This window comes from Athene cunicularia (assembly GCF_003259725.1).
Source record: "Athene cunicularia isolate RWA chromosome 23 unlocalized genomic scaffold, athCun1 chr23_part1, whole genome shotgun sequence".
Lineage (NCBI taxonomy): Eukaryota > Metazoa > Chordata > Aves > Strigiformes > Strigidae > Athene > Athene cunicularia.
The window spans coordinates 3,413,349-3,434,315 of record NW_020799130.1 but is presented as its reverse complement, the minus strand read 5'-3'; the positions used below and the strand labels follow the sequence as shown (position 1 = coordinate 3,434,315).

The 20,967-nt window shown below is 54.1% G+C and overlaps 1 protein-coding gene across 1 annotated transcript in view; it reads left to right on the top strand.

Annotated features, from left to right (window-relative positions):
- Window positions 1-234: 234 nt before the first annotated feature.
- The window catches only part of RUNX3 (runt related transcription factor 3), a 55,581-nt gene continuing 34,848 nt past the window's right edge, over window positions 235-20,967 (top strand). The window contains exon 1 of the mRNA XM_026863227.1: window positions 235-465. Coding sequence (XP_026719028.1) covers window positions 235-465 — 231 coding nt within the window. The remainder of the gene's footprint in view (window positions 466-20,967) is intronic.

Sequence of the window (20,967 nt, the reverse complement as noted above, 5' to 3'; positions counted from 1 at the left end):
GCAGCTGCACCCATGGGGACCTGCTGGCCCCGCTATTTGCTCAACCCCCTTGGAACCGCAGCAAACGCCCTTAATGCTGGTGCTGGGCACCAGTCGGCACTTGCTAGGACAGGGTGTAGGACAAGACAGAGCTGTTGTCCCCCAGGACACCGCCTGCCCGTGATCCCCGAGGTCAGGTGGAGGGTGTTGGTGTGACCACGCTCTGCCAGCGTGTGACTGCGGCGTGACCCGGCGATGGCGCAACCCCGGCCCATGCGGGGATCTCCCTTCGGCTTTGCCCGTCCTCTTGGCCGAAACATCTCTGCTTGGCTGTTATCTCCGGGGGAGCTGCACGTCCCTCACCCCATCAACGCCCCCGGGGCCCGCTGGGTGCTGGTGGTGCCGTGGCAGAGGGTTGCCAACGGCTCGGCCGGTGCACGGATGGATGATGTGAACCTCTCCAAGGAGCTGCTGATCGTCCCATGGGTCTGTCGGCATTGCACCCCCTCCCTGGCTGTTTTGGGGTCCCGCAGGAGCAGGAAGGAGCACAGCCAGCCTGTCCCATCCCTCTTGCCCTGCCCCTGTCCCCAGAGCCCCTCCGGACTCCAGAGATATCCAGGCAGACACCAGGTCTGTGCCCAAAGGCACTGCTGATTTGCCTCAGATGTTTGATCCCCTCTTGAATTTTCTTTTTTAATTTCTCTCTTTTCCCCCCCCCTCATCCCAGGGCTGTGGTCACCTCTGTGGACAATCCCCTGGACTCTCTGCAGCATCCCTCTGTCTTTACCTCCCAGCTGCCTCTGCATTGCCTCCGACCGCTCCCCATCTCCGGCACCGCCACAGCTCCACGCCAGGGCCCCAGATCACCTCAGAGGCACCCGCAGCTCCCAGGCTCGGGTGCTTTCCCTTGCACCCCCTGGGATGCACAGGGAAAACAAGGCAGCCGTGATGGGAGAGATCCCGTGGCCAGTCCCTGCTCCGGGGTCAGGAAGCATCTCTCTGCCGGCACCGGGGTTACAAGGCCGGCATTGTGCCGCTCGCCACACACGCGTGCCCGCGCGGCTCCGCGTGGCCGGGTGCTGTGCACCGGCTGTGGGCATTCCCAGAGCATCCTGGCGCCGGCGAGGAAGGGCCGGGGTGAAGTCCGGACAATGTGAGTTGTTCCTGGGTCATGGCAGTTTTTATGGAGCCGATCACATGCCTCCTTTCCCATGGCTTCGGGCAGAGCCAGCGTGGGGCTGGGTGCTGGGATTGGAGGTGGAGCAGGGATGTGCTGTGGTGACCTCACGGCTCAGGCAAGCGAGTCCTGCCCTGGTCAGGCTCAGCTGGGGGGGTTGGAGAGGGTGGCGAGCAGCCTCTCTGATTTGGGACAGCTGGGTGAGATGCTGGCAGCTGGGTTGGCTACAATGCTACATGCTGAAATGATAGAGCACATCACATCACAGACATGCCGGGCTGTGCACTGCTAAGGGCGTGACCTACCCGCTTCCAATCATCTCCCCAAATCAACGGACATTTTAGTCCCCATCGCCCCATGCCTCAGTTTCCCCTCGATAAATTGAAAGCCCCATCCTGCCTCCCTGCCTCGCACACGGTGTCACTGTTTGGGAAACACCGAGCCGGGCAGCAGCTTTCCCTACAGAGCAGCCCCATGGGTGCTAAAGCCCTTAATTCTTGCATTTCCCGCCGTGTCTGGGTGTGCAGGGGGATGTGTGCGTGTGCGTGCGTGTGTCCGGAGCTGCCGGACCCGCTGCCTGCACCTTTGGGAGCTGAGTGTGGCCGCCCCGTTCGCGGCGGTGAGAGCTGGTGGCGAGCAGCCAGGGGGGTGGCTGCACCCAGCCGCGGGTTTTGCTGAGCCGTGGAGGAAGCGGCTGAGGTGCGAAGCCCCTCTGCCAGGCCAACACACACACACACACGCACACACACACACGCCCCACCTGCTCGCTGCAGGGACTGTCACGTCTTTCTTAGAAGCAGCTCTGCTGGGGATAAAAGCGGTGGGTTTGCTAAACCAGAAATGCCTGGGTGGTTCCGCAGCTCGCAGGCAGCGGGGCGCAGGCAGCGAGGGTGCGAGTGCTGGTTGTTGTACCGGCGCCTTGGTGGGGAGCGTGCAGCTGCAGCTGGGACCGGTTTTTCAGAGAAGCATTAAAGCTTGGGGGATTTGGGGGTTCACCCTTCACTCCCAGCAATGCCCACAGAGCGAATCCAAAGCTTCGGGGTGGTGAGAGCAAGGGAGAAGCTTTGGGGCTGGGTTCTCCAATTTAATTATTTTTTTTCTACCAGCATTATTAATGGCAGGAAACATTCACCCTCTGCAACGAGCCCGCTTGCCTCCAGCAGTCACAGAGCTCTCCTTGGACACGCAGGGAACAAACCCCCCCAAAAACCAGCCCCACACTGGGGCTGCGTGGGAGAGCTGTGCACCAGGGGCGACCATCCCATTGGACCGATTCACTGCATGAGAGCTGTTAATCAGTTATTTTTTAAAACGTGCCCATTCCCCAGCCGTGTTCTGCAAGGACGAACAGAACAGTGTCTTTAATCCCTCGATCAGTTTGTATTCCCTTTTACTTCCTATGTAGGTGTTTCACCTCATTCTGGCTCCGTTTTGCAGCTCCTGTGGTAACACTGCTAAAGAAAAAAGGATCCATTTTTGTTAAACAGATGTAAAAGAGCAAGAGTTTAACACGGCTTTGGTCCTCATATACTTCTGGAGCCTCCTGGGGCGCTGGGGAGGAATTTTGGATTTCCACAAGTACCGGCGAACACTAAATCATTTGGGATGTCCGTGACTCTCACCTAAGGTACAAATAAATGTGTAATTAAGTGCCTTGCCTGGGCTGGGTGTTAATGTCCCTGACAGGTGCTGCCAGCACCCCACCATGCCCAGATAACGTCTGGAACACCCTCAGGTTGTGGCCCCACGATGCCCCTTGCATCTGCCTGCGGGAGAAATTGGGAGAGTTCTGATTTAAAGCCCCGCATGAGGAAAAAGCCGTGATTTGAAGGGGCAAGAGGAGAAATTTTATGAGAAATGTTGATTTTGTGGATCACATGAGGATGATGACCAGGAGCTGAGGACCATGTCCGTGAGGTGGTACTGCAGCGATTTAGGTGGTGGGAGGATGATGAAGAAAAGCCCCATCCAGAGCCTTCTCCTCACCAGTGCTGCTGAAGGGTGTTGGGTCGGGGTGTAAATGAGTGCAGCTGCATCAGAGCTCCCATCTGGCACCTACCAATGTGGGGAGGGGGTAAATACCTTAAAACCACCTTCCCCTTCTCTTTCTCCTTCTCTTCATCCTGATTTTTCTCCCCATCAACCCCAGTGGGACCTAAACCAGGTGAGGGCTGAGGCTCCCACCCCCTTCCTGCAAGGAAGGAGCCATGAAATCCAAACCCAGCCTCTGAAAAACCTGAACATCGCCCAGGAGGTTTGTAATTCTGAGGCAGGCAAGGCTGGCAAGCGCGATGCTGCTGGGCTGAGCCACCCCGCTCCCCTCTGGCCCGCAGTGGGGCTCAGGGGACCACATCCCCCCGCTGCTGGGGAGCTGGGGGGGAGCGATGCCACCGCGCTGCTAGAAACAACCTCGCTGCCTGTAGCCACACACCCCGGGGCTGGAGCTGTGGTTGTGGTGGGTGTCTGGCAAGCGAGACAAGGCGATGCTGTTCAGTGCCACAGACCCCGCTCTGTGCAGCAGCCGGTGTTTTCCAGGCTGGGTTGCTTTTCCCTTTCCTTTTGTGCCAGCATTTGCACAACCTCTGCCCCTTTCGCTGCTCTGAAACCGCTTTTTCCCCCTCTTTGCTTAAAAGCAGCAGACAAGCAGTTTTCAGTCACAGTAAATATGACCCGCTTTTTTTTTTTTTTTTTTTTCCCCGCCTCTAATAACTCTGCAGAAATCTGTAACATCTTGGCTGATAACATCTTGATACGTCTGACCGCCAACATCCATCGGATGAAAAACCGAACTAAGAATGACAGCGGCGAGTGGCAAGGCGTGATGGGCACCAAACTCTCCAAATACCTTGAAATCGTGGGCCACAACAGCCAGCCTTCTGCGCTGGGTCTTATTTTCCTGCAGATTTTTGGTCACTTAAGCTTAGTTTGCATTTGTTTTACTCTGCATCAGAGAGCTCCCTTTGCTTTTTCTTACGAGAAGAAAAAAAGAAAAGGACAAATATCATTTCATATTTCAATTCTACATTTCTTCCCATTTAGGGAAAATTCATCTCCAGGGGTGATAATGGCAATTTTCTATGAGAAAACTCATCAGCCCCAGGCGAGGGGGTCCAATGGCATCTCCTGTTCCACTGGGCACTGGCATTTCTGTGGTCCAGCAGAAATGGCATCTTCAGGTGCTCCTGGAAATCTGCTGCGCCTGCATTACTGAATTAACTTTATTGCTAAACCATAAATATATAAAAATTGTCTGTTGTCATTTGGGCAAAGCAGGAGGTCAGCCATACCTGCTGCCTTCCTCCTCTTCCTCGCCAGCCCTCTCCACCCTCCCCGGTGCCCCCTCCGCAGGCAGCGCTGTTTATTCTGCCACATGTGCTTCGTATTTTTGCTTAATACTAATTCACATAAAATCCTTGTGAAGAAGAACCACCCATCCACTACACATATGGAAACGGTCTCGGCATGCCGTCCCCATACCCGGCTGGGAGTCGGAAAGCCACGTACAGCTCAAAATTAGGATACAGACAAGTGGTGAATGTGGGAGAAAAGGCAGTTAAAAGGAGAAAACCACGGCATGTAAATGGGTTATTACTTCAATCACCCAATTAGGAATCTACGGGCTCACTTCTTTGTTTCTTCTAAGGCAACAATATAATTAATTAAAGAGAAATGTCTCCTCCGCTCCCGTCTGTCACTCAGCCATGAGTCCGAGCGAGCCTCCCATGAACCACCAACTACAAACCATAAAATTATGAGTAAGAAAAATATACAGGGGGGGAAAAAAACCCCAATGCCAGCACCCCGAAGCCGCAGCGATATCGTTGGCCTGTTGACGCCACGGATCAGGTGACGCCGCTCTCCCACCCAGCGGATGCCGAGCCGGCGGCTCTGCCGTGCCGACCACAGAACCACCAGCCAGCCGGAGGCTACCTGTGCCACCGGCGGGGTTTTCCTCTTCCTCCCACTCACTGCTGCCTCTCCCATCCCTCCTCTTCCTCCTCCCACTGGCCAGCAGCTCCTCCAGGAGAGCCGGAGTACGGGACGAGGGGGATGGCAACCAACAGCATCTTCGACTCCTTCGCCACCTACTCCTCCACTTTCCTGCGTGGTGAGTACAGACCGGGCTCTTTCGTTCCTCGGTGGCAGGAAACATTGTTGGCTTTTCTATTTATTTTATTTATTTATTTGCAAAGTAGAAAACTGGCAGCGGGCTCGATGCACCTTTGCTGGTACCTCACTCCTCGCCGGTGCCCACCAGGGTTTTCTGCCATTTCTGCGATTCTCCGAGCTGCCGCCGTGTTTGTCCAGGTTCAGTGGGTGGTTTTGCTCCCATTTATTTTTTTCCCTTTTCCTGTGTGGTTGCAGTGCTGGGAAGGGTCAGGACTGAGCAGTGCTGGGATTGATATCATGTGTTTGCTGCGGTCCGAGCTGTCAGGCGGGTGCTGCGTGGGGGAGCAAAAATCTGCAGAAACGTGAATTGCTTCTAAAGAGAAACCAGTTTGCAAGGAGGGAAGAGCTGGGGGAGATTAGGGCTGCATTCAAGCTCACAGTTTTGTATGTTTACTTACATAAAATACTCTAAATATGAAAACACACAGCCACAGTATATAGTGCTTTGCTAAATATATAACTCCGTCGGGTGATGAATTTGTTCAATCTGCTCTTTGCCGCCTCTCTGCACACCCCGAGCCACGACGGTTTCATCCATCCCGGCTGCCTCAGGATGGACAAACTGCCCATCAGAGGGGGTTGTTTCTCCCCAGATTTCTCCTCTGCTCGGTCCCAGCAGGGTCTCGTGTCCCCAGGGTTGAACCCGCCTTCGTTTCACAACCACCATCCTCCTGTAACTCCCCTGCAGCAGGGCTGCTCAGGGTGAACGGGGGAGGCCGGCGTGGGCTGGAGCTGCTGAGACCGTGTATGCTGAAGATTTTGGGGGAAGGAGCTGGGAATTTTCTAAGGTGTCAGGCAGAGCCCTGCAAAGCCCTGTCTTTTCCCTTTCCTGATGCAGTTCAGGAGCCAAAGCTTGAGCTGGTCACGGCCGTGAGGACCCAGGTCCTGAGCGACGGCTCAGCACGTCCCACTGAACCCAGGCAGATCAGGGGAAGGCAATCATCAGCCCCTACCCAAAGAGCCAAATGCAGCCAGTCATCCAGAGACGAGTCACTGCAGACCAGATTTGGGGTATTTTTGAGAACACAAAAGGTTACGTGTCCTTTTGAGGCGGGTTGGTGGTGTTAACCTCCATTACGCCAACTCCATGGCTTTGAGTTTTCTTCTGAGCCAGAGGGTGTTGGAGAGGCAGCAGAAAGAGGCAGGGATGGGGATGGGGGGGGTGTAAATCCAGACTGGCTTCCCCAGCCCCATCATGGATACACCATGCCGGAGCACAAGGCAGAGAGGCAGAACAGCCACGTTTATCTTAATGCCCTCCACTCGGAGATGGTGGCATTATAAATGTGTCCTTTGTACTCCGTGCAGCTAATTAAAGGCAGTCCCATGGCAAGGAAATAAGAGAAGTTTATAAAAAACATTTGCATGGTTCTTTTTAATCTATACTTCTCCCTCCGCAAGCCAGATGAAGAAATGCCGGGGTTTAACTGGGCTTGCTCATTTAAAAATAAAAGAGAGTGAGCATCAGAAAATATCACGTCTTGTATGCAATTTCCATACAAATAGGAACTCATAAAAGCAATAAACATCTTTGTTTCAGACATAATTTTTTATTAAATTGGAGAGAATTAAACGATTGCACCAAGGATGGAATATGGCCAAATGGTGAAACATTTGTTTAGTATTAGGACAAGAAATCCTTGTTTTCTTTAAGGAGCTCAGTGTGTCTTCTCCTGCCCGGCTAGATTTGGGTGAGTACTGCAAAACATTCACAAATGTTCATTTAAATTCCTCCTGGCTTTGGGGGATTCAACCGCATTCATAGTTTTTGCTTGCTTTTCTGGGCACATCCATGAAAATGGGTGTTTGTTTGCACAAATATTTAAGGAATGAAGCGAAAAATCCCAAAGGTATCCACTAGTTAGTCTGGAAACTCTTTTATTTTATTTTTTTTTTAAATAGAAAAGGGATTTTTCAGCTTTCCAAAGGGTTGGGCAAAAGAGCCCCCACGTGGGAGAGCAGCACCAATCCCCGCTTGCACGCGCCAGATTCACAACTGAGCGAAATATCTGGTGGGGGCTGAAATAAATTTGCCTCCAGTCAATGGTTTTGGGGATAGAAACCCCATTTTTGGCAGCCAGTGCTGCCTTGGCCTTGGGGCTGTCTTTGCGTCTCCTCGCTTCTCTTGGAGACCAGCCAGAAGTTGTAAGATAAACTGGTTTGAACTGGGGGGGACTCTCCCCTGCTGCACCCAATGGCTGAACCCCCCAGTCAGTGCCAGCATGAGGGACCCGCGCTCCTCCGCGGGGCTGACAAACGCTTTCTATCCCTTTTTGCAAGGAAAAAATAACTACGTCTTTTTCTGCTCCATCCGAGCGCTCCGTGGCTCGGCTCCTGGGTCTGGCCATGCCCTCTCCTGGGACCTCTGGAGCCGCCAGCCCAGTGGCAACCGGTTGCCTCTAAGTCATCAAAACCACAAATGTCACATCCGTGAGTCAGTTCTTCGTTACTGATGGCTATCGGGGCGGGGAGGACTCAGCCACCCGGGCTGGTTTCTTGACAGTCTTCAGTGGAAACCTGCAGGGATGGCCACGGGGTGTGATGCTTCATGGGGCCACCGAGAGAGGAGCGAGGTGCCGGTGGCTCGGGTGCTCTCAGACCTTTTGGCTGGAGGCTGGGAGTTATTTTGCCTCGGGGTGAGCCCTGCGAAGGTTTGCTGGTGGCCTAGGCTGGCTCTTCTGCTCAGGGTGCCCATAGCGGGCTCATTCACTTCTCCCTAACTCAGGTCATCAATGTTTGTCAGTTTTCCCTTGGGTTTTGTAAATCTAAAAGCACGTGGAAACAGCTCGTAAACTGTCACGGTCTGTCCACGCTCCCCAGTGAAAACAAACCAGTGTTATATCACTTTTTTTTTCCCGTTTCTCCATCGTGTTGGTGCCTTCATAGGTAGCTGAAGTTGGTGCCTTCATGTTGCAGCCTTCTCCGGGTGGCTTCATGCCCTTGCAAGGGAGGCAAAGGGCACTGAGCCTTGGTCCTGGCATCCAAGAAGGGAATTTTACTGTTTATTTTGCAGATACATGAATGTAGACACACTCTCAGCCGTGCTTGGCCATGGTGCAGTGCTCAGCGCTGCTCTGAAGGAACTGAGACTGATCCTGGGGTGCAGTCCCTGCTTTGCTGCTCCTCCTGGGCTCTCTGGGTCCTTGTCTCTGGTTGATCGTGGCAAATTTCCTCCTGTCTCTGCACCTTCTTCTCTGCTTTGCTAAAGGGAGAAGGTGGTCCGTGGGGGCGCAGGGAGCCTGGGGGTCTCTGCCAGCCCTTCTCAGCCTTGTTAGACTAAAACAGCGGGGTTCTGCCTAAAGCAGGAGCAGAGGGGCTCAAAGGGTCCCTGCAGAGCGGCTCTGCCCCAAGAGAAAGCAGTGGGGCTGTGGTCCCGTGCAGGACAGCCTTGCTGGGGGGATCTGAGAATGTTGTCTACCCCATAGTGGCAGAAATGAGCTGTGATCCCATGGGGAACCCATCCCATCCCCAAAACGTGACAGCTTGGATGAACAAATTGACTTCTGGCCCTGGCCCTGCCCCGGTAGATGCTGGAGGAGGAGCAGGAGGGAACCCTGTAGTGGCAGAGCCGGTGTCAGTCGCCTTCGGCTTCTGAAAGTGGGCGATGATGGCTGCCCTGGTGCGGGAGGTGGCCATCATTTCTTCTCTGGAAGGTCGCTGCGTCTGTGCCTTTTCCCCACAGATTAGTCAGAGTTTCACAACTGCTGTGCTGGGGGCTGCGGTCCTGGCCTGTTGCCACGCGCCGAGGCTGGCACATGCCAGGGCACGGGGCAGCCCCCCTGGCTGTGCCGCAGCACAGTGCTCTCCTCGCTGCGCCCCCAAGCCACCAGCAGCTTTCCTCACCTGCTGGGGTGCAGATGGTGGCCCCCAGCTCGCCCCAAGCAGAGGTTTCTTTGTCCACCCTTCCCATAGCTGGCCACCTCAGGGAGTCCCACTCGGCAAACGTCCGTTTAATGGATTTCTGTGTTTCTTCCTAACCACAGAAAACTGTAACCCCGATGGTATTTTGAGGCGTTTTTCCCTCCTCCTGCCACGCCGTGCTCTGGGCAACGCCTCCGGCAGAGAGTGGGTGAGTGGGCACCAAGTAACACCGTGCACGTGTAACGGTGTCACCGAGCTTTGCCATCACGTTTCCCTAAAGGTTTTGTTTCATCTGAAGCACCCAAATTATTTTTTTTTTTTTTTGCAATCTCCATGAACGTTTGCATACCTGTGAGCTTTGCAGCACCTGCGGACATTTGCCCGCCCGTGAGCTTTGCAATACCCACGGATGTTGGCCTGCTCCTGAACGTCACAATTCCTGCAGGCATTTGCACGCCCGTGAGCGCTGCAGTCCCCACGGACACACACACCTATGGGCACTGTAATACCTGGGGGGATGTTTGCACACCCAGGACCTCTCCTGCGGGCACGGCCTGCTCTCACCCAGCACCCCGGGTGCCTTCACCCCCTTACCCCTGCGCAAGCCCTCCCTCTGCTCCCCCAGCTCTCTGGAGTTGGAGGGCACAGGGAGCCCCGATGCCGCCCCATCCCCGTGCACATGCGCTCGCCCACGTGCCGGGGGTTGGTGTGCAACACCACGTGGCCACGAAATCTGGTTTGCCTCCATTCATCCTCCCCTCTCGGGGAAGGCTTGTGCGCTGAGCTTGCTGGCTCCTGATTGACTGTCAGTGGCTTTGCCTTTTCCAAGGGAACCCCGCTGACTGGTGGCATGTCTTTTTTTTTTTTTTCTTTTTTTTTTTTTAAATATATTTGTGTATGTGTGTGTGTGGGAACGAGTATAAATCCATTGTCTCTCATCACCTTGTTATGATCTAATAGGGGTAGAGAGACAGTGGCGTTCCCCTTTGCTGAGCACTTTAATTCATGATGATTTCTTAGACTTGATCTCCTCCGATATGTCGTCAGTGTTTGCGGTCCACTGTTTTGGCCGCGTACGGTTTGGGAAACAAAGAATGAGCTGTATGTTTGCAGGCTCAGATCCACACATGGTCAGCATTAGGAGCAAGAATGTGACTTCCCATCCGAAGCGACGAGCCCGAGCCACGGGCCACACCGTAAATACTCCTCAAACGAGGCTGAGCAGCGGAGGGGAGAACATTGAAAAACCTGCCAGGAGGTCTCCAGTGGCATTGGGGTGCTGGTGATGGGGGCTCGGGGCTCAGCCCTGAGGATGCAAATCCCCTCTCCCTCCTGCTGCAGGGTGCATCTGCACCCAATTTTTCTCCCAGAGTGAGAAGAAACTGTTGCTGCAGGGGGTGATGTCCGTTAGCTGTGCAAGCGATGGAGGATCCAGAGGGCTGAGCTCTCCCCCAGGGCTTCCCATCACGTTTTCATTTTCCTTGGCTCCTGAGCTTCATCCCTGATGTGCCCAGGTCAGGGCTGGCCCAAAGGCTGGGCCTGAGCCCTCACTCCCACCCCTTTCATCCCAGAGATCCTGGCAGCCTTTAGCTTCAGTTCTTGCCCAAAACCCTTTAGCCCTGCCCTGTCACTGGTGTGACCCCGTGGTGAGGTGAGACCCCACGCTGCCACCCGCCTTCTGCTGACACCCCCCCAAGCCTAGGCTGATCATCTTGCCGAGCGATGCCTGGCTGGGGACGTGTCGGGGTGCACCGAGCTGGCGGGTGCTGACGGCGGCACCCTGGGGTGGTGGCACAGAGTGGGAAAAAAAAATGAGTAAAAACCTGCTGCAAATCTGGTACGGTCCCCCTGGTTGTATGCAGGCTGCCGACATTTCTGCAGCACAGGGAAGCAGCCCCAGCGTTAGCACCGGCTCAAACTGCGGATGCTTCAGCCTTTTTGGTGGCAAACTCAAATCCTCCTCCACTCTCTAGACCTCTTGCCACTCTATGCTTCATCTGGAAAAATTTCGCTCTGTTTCCACCCATTTCTGCCTCTTCCCTTTGCTTCCCTTTGCTGCCCCAGCCTTGCCGGGGCAGCTGCCGCGCCGGTGGCGGATGTGGTTTCCCGGCTGGTGGGGACGGCGAGGCCCTTCGCAGAAACATCCTGGGAGGGCAGCTCCCTCCTGGGCACCCCCCAACAGAGAAGGGTGCGTGGGAAAGGGGGGAATGGAGAGCACACACCTCCCACGCAGGGCACCGGCATCCCGCCTCGAGAGGGCAGGCCGTGGCCGTGGTGCATCGGGTGCTGCGTGGCCCATCGCAGCCTAAAGCAACACCCAGGCTGGCCACGACAGAGTCTGCAGGGTGCCAGGCACAGCATTATCCTCCTCGTCCTCCTTGGCTCTTGTCTTTCTAAAAATGCTTTAATTTTTTTTTTTTTTTTTTTTTTCAAGTAAGTGGAACAGCCGACGCGTCTGCAATCTGGGGGTATTTTCCATAACATAAACATATTAAAAAGAAAAAGAAAAGGGAAAATAAAAAGAAACAATGATTTTCCATTCCCACTGGAAGCAGCTAGTGCGTTTGGAACATGAGGAACGTATTACTCAAGCTATTGTAAAATAAAATATAAAAACAACCAAAATAGGAGGAGAAGGGAGAGATTTAAAAAAAAAAAAAAAAAAAAAGGCCTCAGTTGGGAAGGGAGACACTGAAAAATGGGCTTTTTTTCAACAGTCTCTGCCGTGCCGTAGGGCCCTGTAGAAACCGAACCTGTACCCCTGGGATGGCCAGATCCTGGCCGGAGGGATAAGAAGCCCTTGGGTTTGTCTTTCCACCTGGGGAGATGCAGCCCTGCCCGTGATGGCTGGGAAGGGACCTCCTGCCACCCCAATGGTCCCGTCACCCCAGCGAGGAGCATCCCACGAGGGGTTCATGTCCCCGAGGTGCCACCAGTTTCACAGCCACGATTCAGGGCAGGGGGTGGCAAGGGATATGCTAGTGGTGCCCCAAGTCACGGTCACATGTCCCCCCCAGCCCACTCCGCCAGGGTCCGGGTCACTGACACCCTGACCGAGGTTTCACCGGTGCCTTTGGCATCGTGGCGGGGTCTGACCGCGTAACCACGAGCTGTCGGCATGGGGAAGCCCGCAGGGAGCCCAGACAGGAGGAGGCACCTTCCAAGGGTCTTTTCTCCTGGTAATGATGGGATTTAGGGCTCCAGGTCTGCTTTTTTTTTTTTTTTTTTTTTTTTTTTTTTTTTTTTTTTTTTTTTTCCAGTCGCTCCTTGTGTGTGTTTATGGCAGCTATATTGGGATGTGATTTCACAAGGCAGCATGGTTTTTGTTAAAATAGCTTCTAAAAAAATCAAAACAAAATGGTAGGAATGATGTTAACGGCACAACCCTGGACCAAAGTCTGCCCTGACTTCTCGCACCCTCTGCGTCTCCTGGGTCCCAGCCAGGGCTCAGTCTGGCACAGGGACAGACAGACAGACAAAGGGTGTCGCAAACTCCCCGCGTGCCAATGGAGAGCGCGCCAGTGCCCATGGTTGTGGGACGGGCTGAGCTGGTCATTAAAAGATACTCATTGTGTTAACAAACCTTGGCCCGGGCTTTGCAAGAGGTTTCCTGCACGGCTCCGGGTGCAGCACCAGCATCCCAGGATGGAGCTGACAGCACAGCTTCTGTCAGTCCATTTGATGGGTGTCGGTAAAACAGTACTTCTCTTGCAGCTGGAGGGGAGTTTTCTTGGAGGGAAACTTCAGCAAGAGACTGGAGGGGTTGCTTTCTGATCTCTGGAGCGAGCACGTGGGTTATCCCAGGAGCAGCACGTTTCCTAACCAGCAGTGCAGCCCGCGCACGCCTCCCGTCCAGCAGCAGCTGCTAGCGGGGCTGTTGCAGGAATATCCCCAGCTGTAACTCAATTTCTCTCCCAATGAGAAGCCAAAAATCCAGGGAGGAAGCTACACTCAATTACAGATACTAAAAACTCCCACAGAAATTGCCTATTTCCATTCCTGTTTGTAACGCTGACAAAATATTGAAGGGAATATTGCTCCCTGCATCCCCCGCTCGGCGATGGTGGGTGCAAGCGAGTGGCAAGGGGATGCTCGAGGTGGGAGCGGAGCCCCGCGTCGGTGGGGGTGCATGGAAAAGCCGGGGAGGCTGTTTCTTCACAGCCTGGCAGACATTAAATGCCAGACATGGGCTGCGCCGTTTCCCTTTAAACTGGAAGCATATGCATGGAGATAATTTAATGACAGAGCGCGGTGCCGTGATTTCAGTGACTTGAAGTCAGGAATAAACTACTGAGCGGGGATTTGCAAAAGGCCGTGCTGTTTTCCCTCATTAGGAGAGAGAAAGTGCCGGCCAGAGAATGTAAAGACTAAATCAGATGTGCTGTTCCAAAATTAAGCCCTTGTTCTGCAGCTCCTTTGCACTGCTCTGCATTTTACTGGCCACTTTTGTGCCCAATTACCTTGAACCCTGTAATTAAACACCTTTTTTTATTAGCCCTGGGTCGGTTTGGAAAATCTCGTCGCATGAGCGAGCCTACCATTTTTTTTTCCATAAAACTCAACAAAAACTGCTGGGCTGGGAGGAGTAGCCCTGGTCCCGGCTCCTCGTCCCTGAGCAGGGTGGTGGGACACCCACCAGCACCTCGGCCCTGCTCCCACGGGAGCTGGATCCCACGCGCGGGCTTTAAACCCTCCTGCCTCTGCAGCGAAGAGGGGCCGCCAAGAGGCAAAGCCTTTCAGACCCAAATTTACTCCATGTTGGTGCCATGAGTTTGGTTTTATGCCTTGAGCTGGGCACAGAGCTTCGCTTCATTTGTTTGGCTTTTGGGGTTTTTTTTCCCCAAAACACCATGTTTCTGCTCCCTGTTAGCTCTGCGTTCACCAAATCTGGCAGCCCCGCGATCACAACCTTGACCCGCTCTTGCAAGCCTGAAGGCTGTTGAAATCCACCACTGCTTGCTTTCTCGTGTTGATTTGGGGACTTTTGGTCTGTTGTGGGAAGAGCTGAGCCTGGGTCAGGACTACAGCGATGTTTTGTGGTGGAGTGGGTGCTGGGGGGACCTTGGCGTGCACCAGGGTGCTGATGGAAGCCAGAGCTGGGCAGTTCAGTCCTGAGTCCTCCATCCTGCAACCCTCCCCATCACCTTCCTCCCTCAGATGGAGGTCGGTGGGATAATAGATGCAAAGGAGATAATTCCTGATCAGGCCTCACGTTGGTTAACTCTTTTGAGCCCAGACTGTGCTAGCTGGCATCACCAACACATTTTTCTCCTGTCATTTGCAGGAGTTCATTCCTGGTTTGATGCCAGAGTTCATCTTTATTTACTCTGAGACAGCACTATACGATATTACTAAAATGCAAAAATATTGCTCACGTTTACCAGAAATATGTGTCTATCCATCCTTCAGGGTTTGTTTTGCCCAGGTAGCCCTGGCCAGGGGGACATTATCCTTGAGAAATGTGTCCCTACATGCCTTGTTTGGATATGGTTGGGTGGAAGATAGATGGAGTCGGTTAACGGTGATGAAAGAAGCCCACAAAAATTTTTGAATTTGTGATGGTGGGAGGGATTGGGACCCACAGAGTCAAAGCTCTGGGTCTGTGGTGGCACAAGCAGGTTGCCTACGATGCTGGCTCCCAGCACCTCCATCCCGGCTGCACCAGGAGGCAGACGCCCTTCACAGAAGGGGTTAAACAGGACTGGCAGTGCTGGGATTCCTCCTGTGCAGCCTAGAAAGTCAACACAGCTTTGGTGTAGGAGGTGGATTAGCCAAACCCTTAAGGTGGCATCTTTAAGTTATTTCAAACTTCTTTCTACCTCGACAGCCAGCAGGCACCATTTAACCCATTGCGCTGCAGAAATCATCGCTCGGGTGGTCGGTCTGACCATCCTGCCCCGTGTCAGAGGAGATGAAATACCTTCGTCATGTCCAACAAGAGCAGGGGCACTGGGATATGCTCCTGAGATGGGGAATTCACATTTATCTCCCCAAACTTTCACCAGAGACATCCCACCTCCCATCCCCGACAACCTCTGCAGTTCCACTGCCGCCGGTCAGCGGACAAGCAAAGCCAGCCATCGCTGCTGGGAGATGAAAAGAGCCCGATTCTGATGAAATCCAACCCTCTTGAGTCCACTGAGATCAGTGGGAGCAGGGAGTGCTTGCTGGTGGCAGGATGGGCTTGTCTCCGTGGTATCTTGAATTGTCAAGAATACGAGCGCGAGCCTGCCGGGGCTCACGGGGCTCTCCCCCAGTTAGTGTCATGTCCTGGGGGGCTGGCTGGAATCAGAGGCTCCTCGCTGCCAGAGGTGGGAGGCACACGTGGTGCCCGGACCGTGTTGTGTGGCAGAGGCTGGTGCGAGGGGTTTGCCACCACCAAGGGGGGGGAGATGGGGGGACTGAAGCACTTGCCAGGGAGCCCCGACACAGCATGTCTGGGGTCCTTGGGGAAGGTTGTGGCGGAGATGTGGATTGAACCCAGACATCTCGCTTCCCCTGCCAATGCTTGCTCCCGGAGCCCACGCTTCCTGCCAGTGAGGGCCTGCCGCTCGGTTGGAGGAGAAAATGTAAAAACATTCTCGAGAACCACCCGTTTTGGAGGGTCAGGCAGGTGCGGACTGGCTCAGACCCCAAGACATAGCTGAGGTTGCATTTTGCAGATAAGATCCCCTCTCTCCCCGCAGAGCTGGCTGCTCGCTCAAGACCAAAAGCCGCTACCGTTCTGTCTGGGCAAGTTCTCCATTTCTGTCGTCTCCAGCCCCAACCTGTTGCTGAACCGCCCCAACTTCCCAGGCTGCTGTCTGGGCTGGGGCGAGGAGCCTGCTCGTGGTGTCAGCCAGCTGACCCAGGCAGACAGGCACCTCCTGCTTACATATGAACTTTTATAAGAAACTTCTGCAAAAAAAAAAAAAAAAAAAAAAAGAGCTCATGCTGATGAGCACAGGGCTGGGGGTTTGATGGAAGTGATCGGGCGCAGTTCCCTTTCCAAGCTGCTGGAGATGGATCGGGAGCGACCAGTGACTTAACAGCGGTCCCTAAATAACATTGTGTTTGAGTTGTCAAAGTTCATAGCCAGAAACCAGAAAAGTACCTTCTGCGTCATTTTTTTTGCCTGTGACTAATTCCCCCAAGTCAGGGATTTGTTCCGTGCCTAAAGGGATGCGTAAGTGCTGGGTGAATCCACAGGCTGAACCCTCTCGGGGGTTTGTTTTCTGGAATGACTCTGCAACCACCAGGCTTATTGGTGGGGGATGTCGGGCAAACTCACATCAGTGAGAGTCTATACAGAAGGGCAAATAGGAAAGAAAACGTTTGCACCGGAAAAAAATAATTCAAGGAAGGAGCAGAAGCAACTCAACCCGGAGCCCATTGAGTCAAAGCAGCCCAGTTGCAAAACAGCATTGCCCAGATTTATTCATAGAAGTGAAAGTAGTGAATAATTGCAAAAAGCCAGTGAACCTGGAAAAAATTGGTGTGGGCCTGCAGGACAATTTGCAACTGGAACCAGAAGCCAGTTTTCTCAGAGTTACTTTGCTGTAAGGGGAGTTGTTGACATCAGTTTGAAGTTGCTCCGTGTCACTGCTGGAGGATCTTCACTGTTTCTCCTGCAAGTTGCCACCGAGTCTGGTGGCGATGGCAGAAATCAGGGACTGATCCCATAGGGATGATAAACACCTCGCACGGGAAGCGTCCTTGCCCAGCACCTTATTTTTTGTGGAAAACAGCCAATGCATCTCATTGACAGAAATGTTTGGGGTGCGATCCCGGCACTGGCATTGCAAAAGGGCTCTCAGCCAGCCCGAGCCCCGTCCGTATCTCCTGCCCTGAGCTATGAAGCAGAGTCAACGAGCCGTGCGTGCCCGCAATTTCATGGGCGAGCTGCCCTGAGGAGTGAGGCGGGCCTGGGGGGAGTGCGGAGCCGTAGGATCTGCCCGCGGGGCTGAGCAGGCAGCTGCCTGCGGGCGCCCTGGGCACTGCCGGCCGTTCGCTCAAGCTCCACACCAAGCAGCATCGCGGTGGGCTGGAGAAACACCCCGCCAGACTCCTGGGTGCATTTCTCCAGCTCTGTGCGATGCGGCTCGGTGCAGACCTGGCAGCTTCGCTGGGCTCCATCGCTGCAATCGGTCCCGTTCTTCCCGTCCCCAACCTTTGCCCTTAAATACCAAGTTTGGGGGCTTTTTCAAACCGTTCTCTTGCTGGAGAACAACTACCAGCCACCCTGCGCTGGTGCTGCTCTGCAAAGCTCATCTGCCCGCAGACAGGTGGGGAAAACCCTCGCGTGGATGAAAGCTGGTGGATTAGGCACATCTAATAAACCACGCGTTTATAAAGCACCTCCTGTGATCTGCCTCCCTCCCAACCCGCCGGCTCTGCCTCCATCAGGGCTCAGCCCAGGCAAGAGAAATGGGGTAACCACCTCGGGGCGGAGGCAGGAAGGGAGGAGATGCCCGTGATGGTGTCACCACCGGCCACTGTGGTTTTGCCAGTGGCTCTCCCAGCAAGGCTGAGGTTTTTTTTTGGGGGGGGAAACTCTCCACTTCCTACAAAAGGACATTCCAGGAAGGGCTTTGGAAATTTAGCAAAGCTGCTGCGAGGCACCGCCGCTGCCCTGTGGTCAGGCAGCGTGAGACAGCACCACCCCGTCATCCTCTGGGGAGCAAGATGCAAACAACAGCCACTGCGGAGAGCACATCTGTGGGCGGTCTGGTTAAAGGGGTGTCCAGGGCTCCCAGATCAGCGGGGTGCCCTCAGGGTGACCAGGCTGGGTTCCCTTTGCCATACTGATGTCCCACAGTGAAGTTAAGCAGATACAGTGTGCTTGCCTGTAAAGCTGCTTTTGCTGAGACACGACCCTAAGATGCTCTACCAGACCTGAACGAAAAGGGAAACCAGAGTTCCCTGTCCGACGCCACTGCCCGTCGCAGGCAGCTGCCAGACCCCTCCTGCCCTCTCGGGGGGGACAAACACCCATTTCTGCTCCCACATCCGAGAGGTTTTTGCAGATGTTGCAGCCCTGAAGCAGAGAAACCTTTGGCTGAGGTTTCTAAGAGCCGGGTGCCCCTCGCAGGGAGGTAGGCGAGCATGCAGGAACGTGAGAGGTTTCCAGAGCTCATTTTCTCTCTCTTCACATTTGACTTCCTTGAAGGGATCGATCCTCAGTCAGAGCCCAGCTCAGCCTTGCTCAGGACCGTATAGATGCTTCACCACACCAGGGCTCAAGCATGAACCCCGGCTGCTGTTTGGGTCTGTGGGTGCAAGACCTTTCCCCAAGGGTCCCTGTTGCCCTGCAAACCTCAGCCTAGCACAGGAGCACTGGGCACCCATTTGATACCCAGCATCACCCCAACATTTTGGGTGAGCCTGTAGGGAACAGAACTGAAAACCCCCGTTGCATGTTCAGCCACCGTACGAGACGAGAGGTCAGTTCTCCCACCCCACTGGGGATGGGGCTGAGCAATGGGGCAGTTTTGCCAATGCACAGCTATTTTCCCAGACAAGAAAACGCTTTCTGCAGTCTCTTCGTGTTGCAAGAGGGCTTTGCTTGGCACGTGCGGGAGGATTTCCCTGTGCCCTGGCCCTTGGTGCTCTGCCTGAGAGCCCTTCTGCGACAGGAACTCCTCTAACCGCCTCTCCTCAAAATTAGAAATCATATCGTGTTTTTCTGCGTCCACCCCGTTGTACTTTTCTCGTCGTCATGTGCCTTTCGGTTCCTCTTTCCACCATCCAGACATTTCCCCTTTTTCTTTCCTTTGGAATTTTTTTTATTTCTCCCCCTGTCGCGTTTTGGGTTTTGAAGGGTTTGACACTGCCCCGGGCTCCGTCGGCAGGGCCGTGGGACAGGCACTGCCCTGGGGCCCGGCGCTCAGTCCCTTCCCTCGTGGCTTTTTGGCTGTGCTGGGCTCTGGTGGCTCCAGGGAAGGTCTGTCCAGGAGTCCAGGGAGCTCCCAAAAATGCTCATCAAAACTTCAATCATCTGCCTTCCGACGTGGGGAGCGGACACATTGGAGATGTCTCCATGCAAGAAGAGTCTTCATTTCCCACAGGGTCTGGCAGGAGGCATCTCACACCCCCCTAAAACTCCTCCGAAACCCCTGAAGAGAGAGAAACTCCCATGCACTCGAATAGTTCTGAACAAAGCCCAATGATTCCAGTTGTGTTATCCACCTTTGGGCATTTTTGGAGGAGATGGGATGTCCTTAGGTGCTCCATAACCTTTGCATGAATAGTTCCTTTTCTCTGCATAAGCACATTCTTAAAGGAGCATTGGGCTTTCATTCTCCACTTCAACCGTCGTACTTCTCTGTTCACTTGTTTAAATCAAGCATAAAGCTCTAACTGTTCTTTGAATATTTATGACTAGTTTTTATCTCATGCCATGCATACAAAACATACTTGATTTCTTTCCTAAAAGTTTTTTCAAGTGCAAAGTTTTAAAAACATGTGGCTTTTATTGCAGGCAGGAATGAATAACAGCATTCCACCAGTAACCACATTAAATGGAACAGTAATATTCATATGCGTAAGGGCAAAAGCTGCCTTGTTTCCTATTTGCAGTTGAACTCTGAAATTAATTAAGAACTAAAAGGATCTGACAGTCATTAGGATCTTTTAAAAAGGAGTGGAAGTGGCAGATGGGACCCACGCTCCAAAAAGCTCGGCCGTGCTATCAATAGCACAGAGGATGTGAGCCCTGAACATGCTCCTCATTGTCGGGCTGTTGTGGGGAGAGGAGAATCGCGGTCCCGGACAATGAAGAATGGCACTTTCGTGACTTCAGAACCGCAGGATTCACGTCAATCGCACTCGTGCTCCTAAGTCACTTCGCAGCTTTTGAAAACCCCGTCTCATCCCATCGGCGCTGCTCACGCTCGAGTATTTGTGCTACGCCCAGAGCACAGGGCTCCCGCCAAAGGCTGGTGCTGGGGCAGAGGTGTGTCCCAGCTCCCTTCGCTCGCTCTTTAGAGAGACAATAAATCCCCTGACAGCAGCGGCATGGCTCCCAATTCACCCCAGGGTGTGTGCCTGGGGCTCCCCGCGCTGGTCCCCAAGTGGCCGAGGATGCGTGAATGGGTGCACATGAGTGTGGAGTCTACCAGTGCATAAAATCCACTGGCGTGGAGTAATATACCAGTAAAATACACTGATATAAATGGGTGTGTGGGTGCACGTGCACGTGGAGTCTACCAGTGCATAGAATCCACTGGTGTGGAGCAATATACCAGTAAAATGCACTGGTATAAAATGGGGAGAACTGGGAGGACAGGTAAGCCCCCAAGCTGTAGGGACAGGCAACAAGCACTTCTCTGGCCACGGCCTTTTCTAGTCATTCAAACGATGGGGAACAAAACCTGGCCCCAGGCAACCAGGTGGGAATCTCTTATTGATTTTCCCTGGTGACAGCACTTCACGCCAGGATCTGAAACTCTTGCTGAAGTCTTCCTCCTCCTCCTCCTCCTCCTCTCGCTGCCCGGAGCAAGGGCCACGTATGCAGACAGCGAGGTGGATGTGGGTGCCGTGGCTCCCGCAGAGTTAATGGATGTCCCGCCTCGGGATTTGATGTCAGGCTGCAGCCCTGGCCCCGGGAGCGGGTGCTGAGAAGGGTTCCCCCCACTGCGGGTATCGCCCAACCCCAGGGCGCAGCGACCGCCGAGCAGAGCCCGGTGCAGCCCTGCTGGAGTCGTCAACAGGCCGGTCTCGCAGCTGGGCCCTCGCCCAAGCGCAGGCTTCCCCCTGATTTATGTCTGGGGCAGCCACTGTCTTTTCTCCTCCCCCCCCCC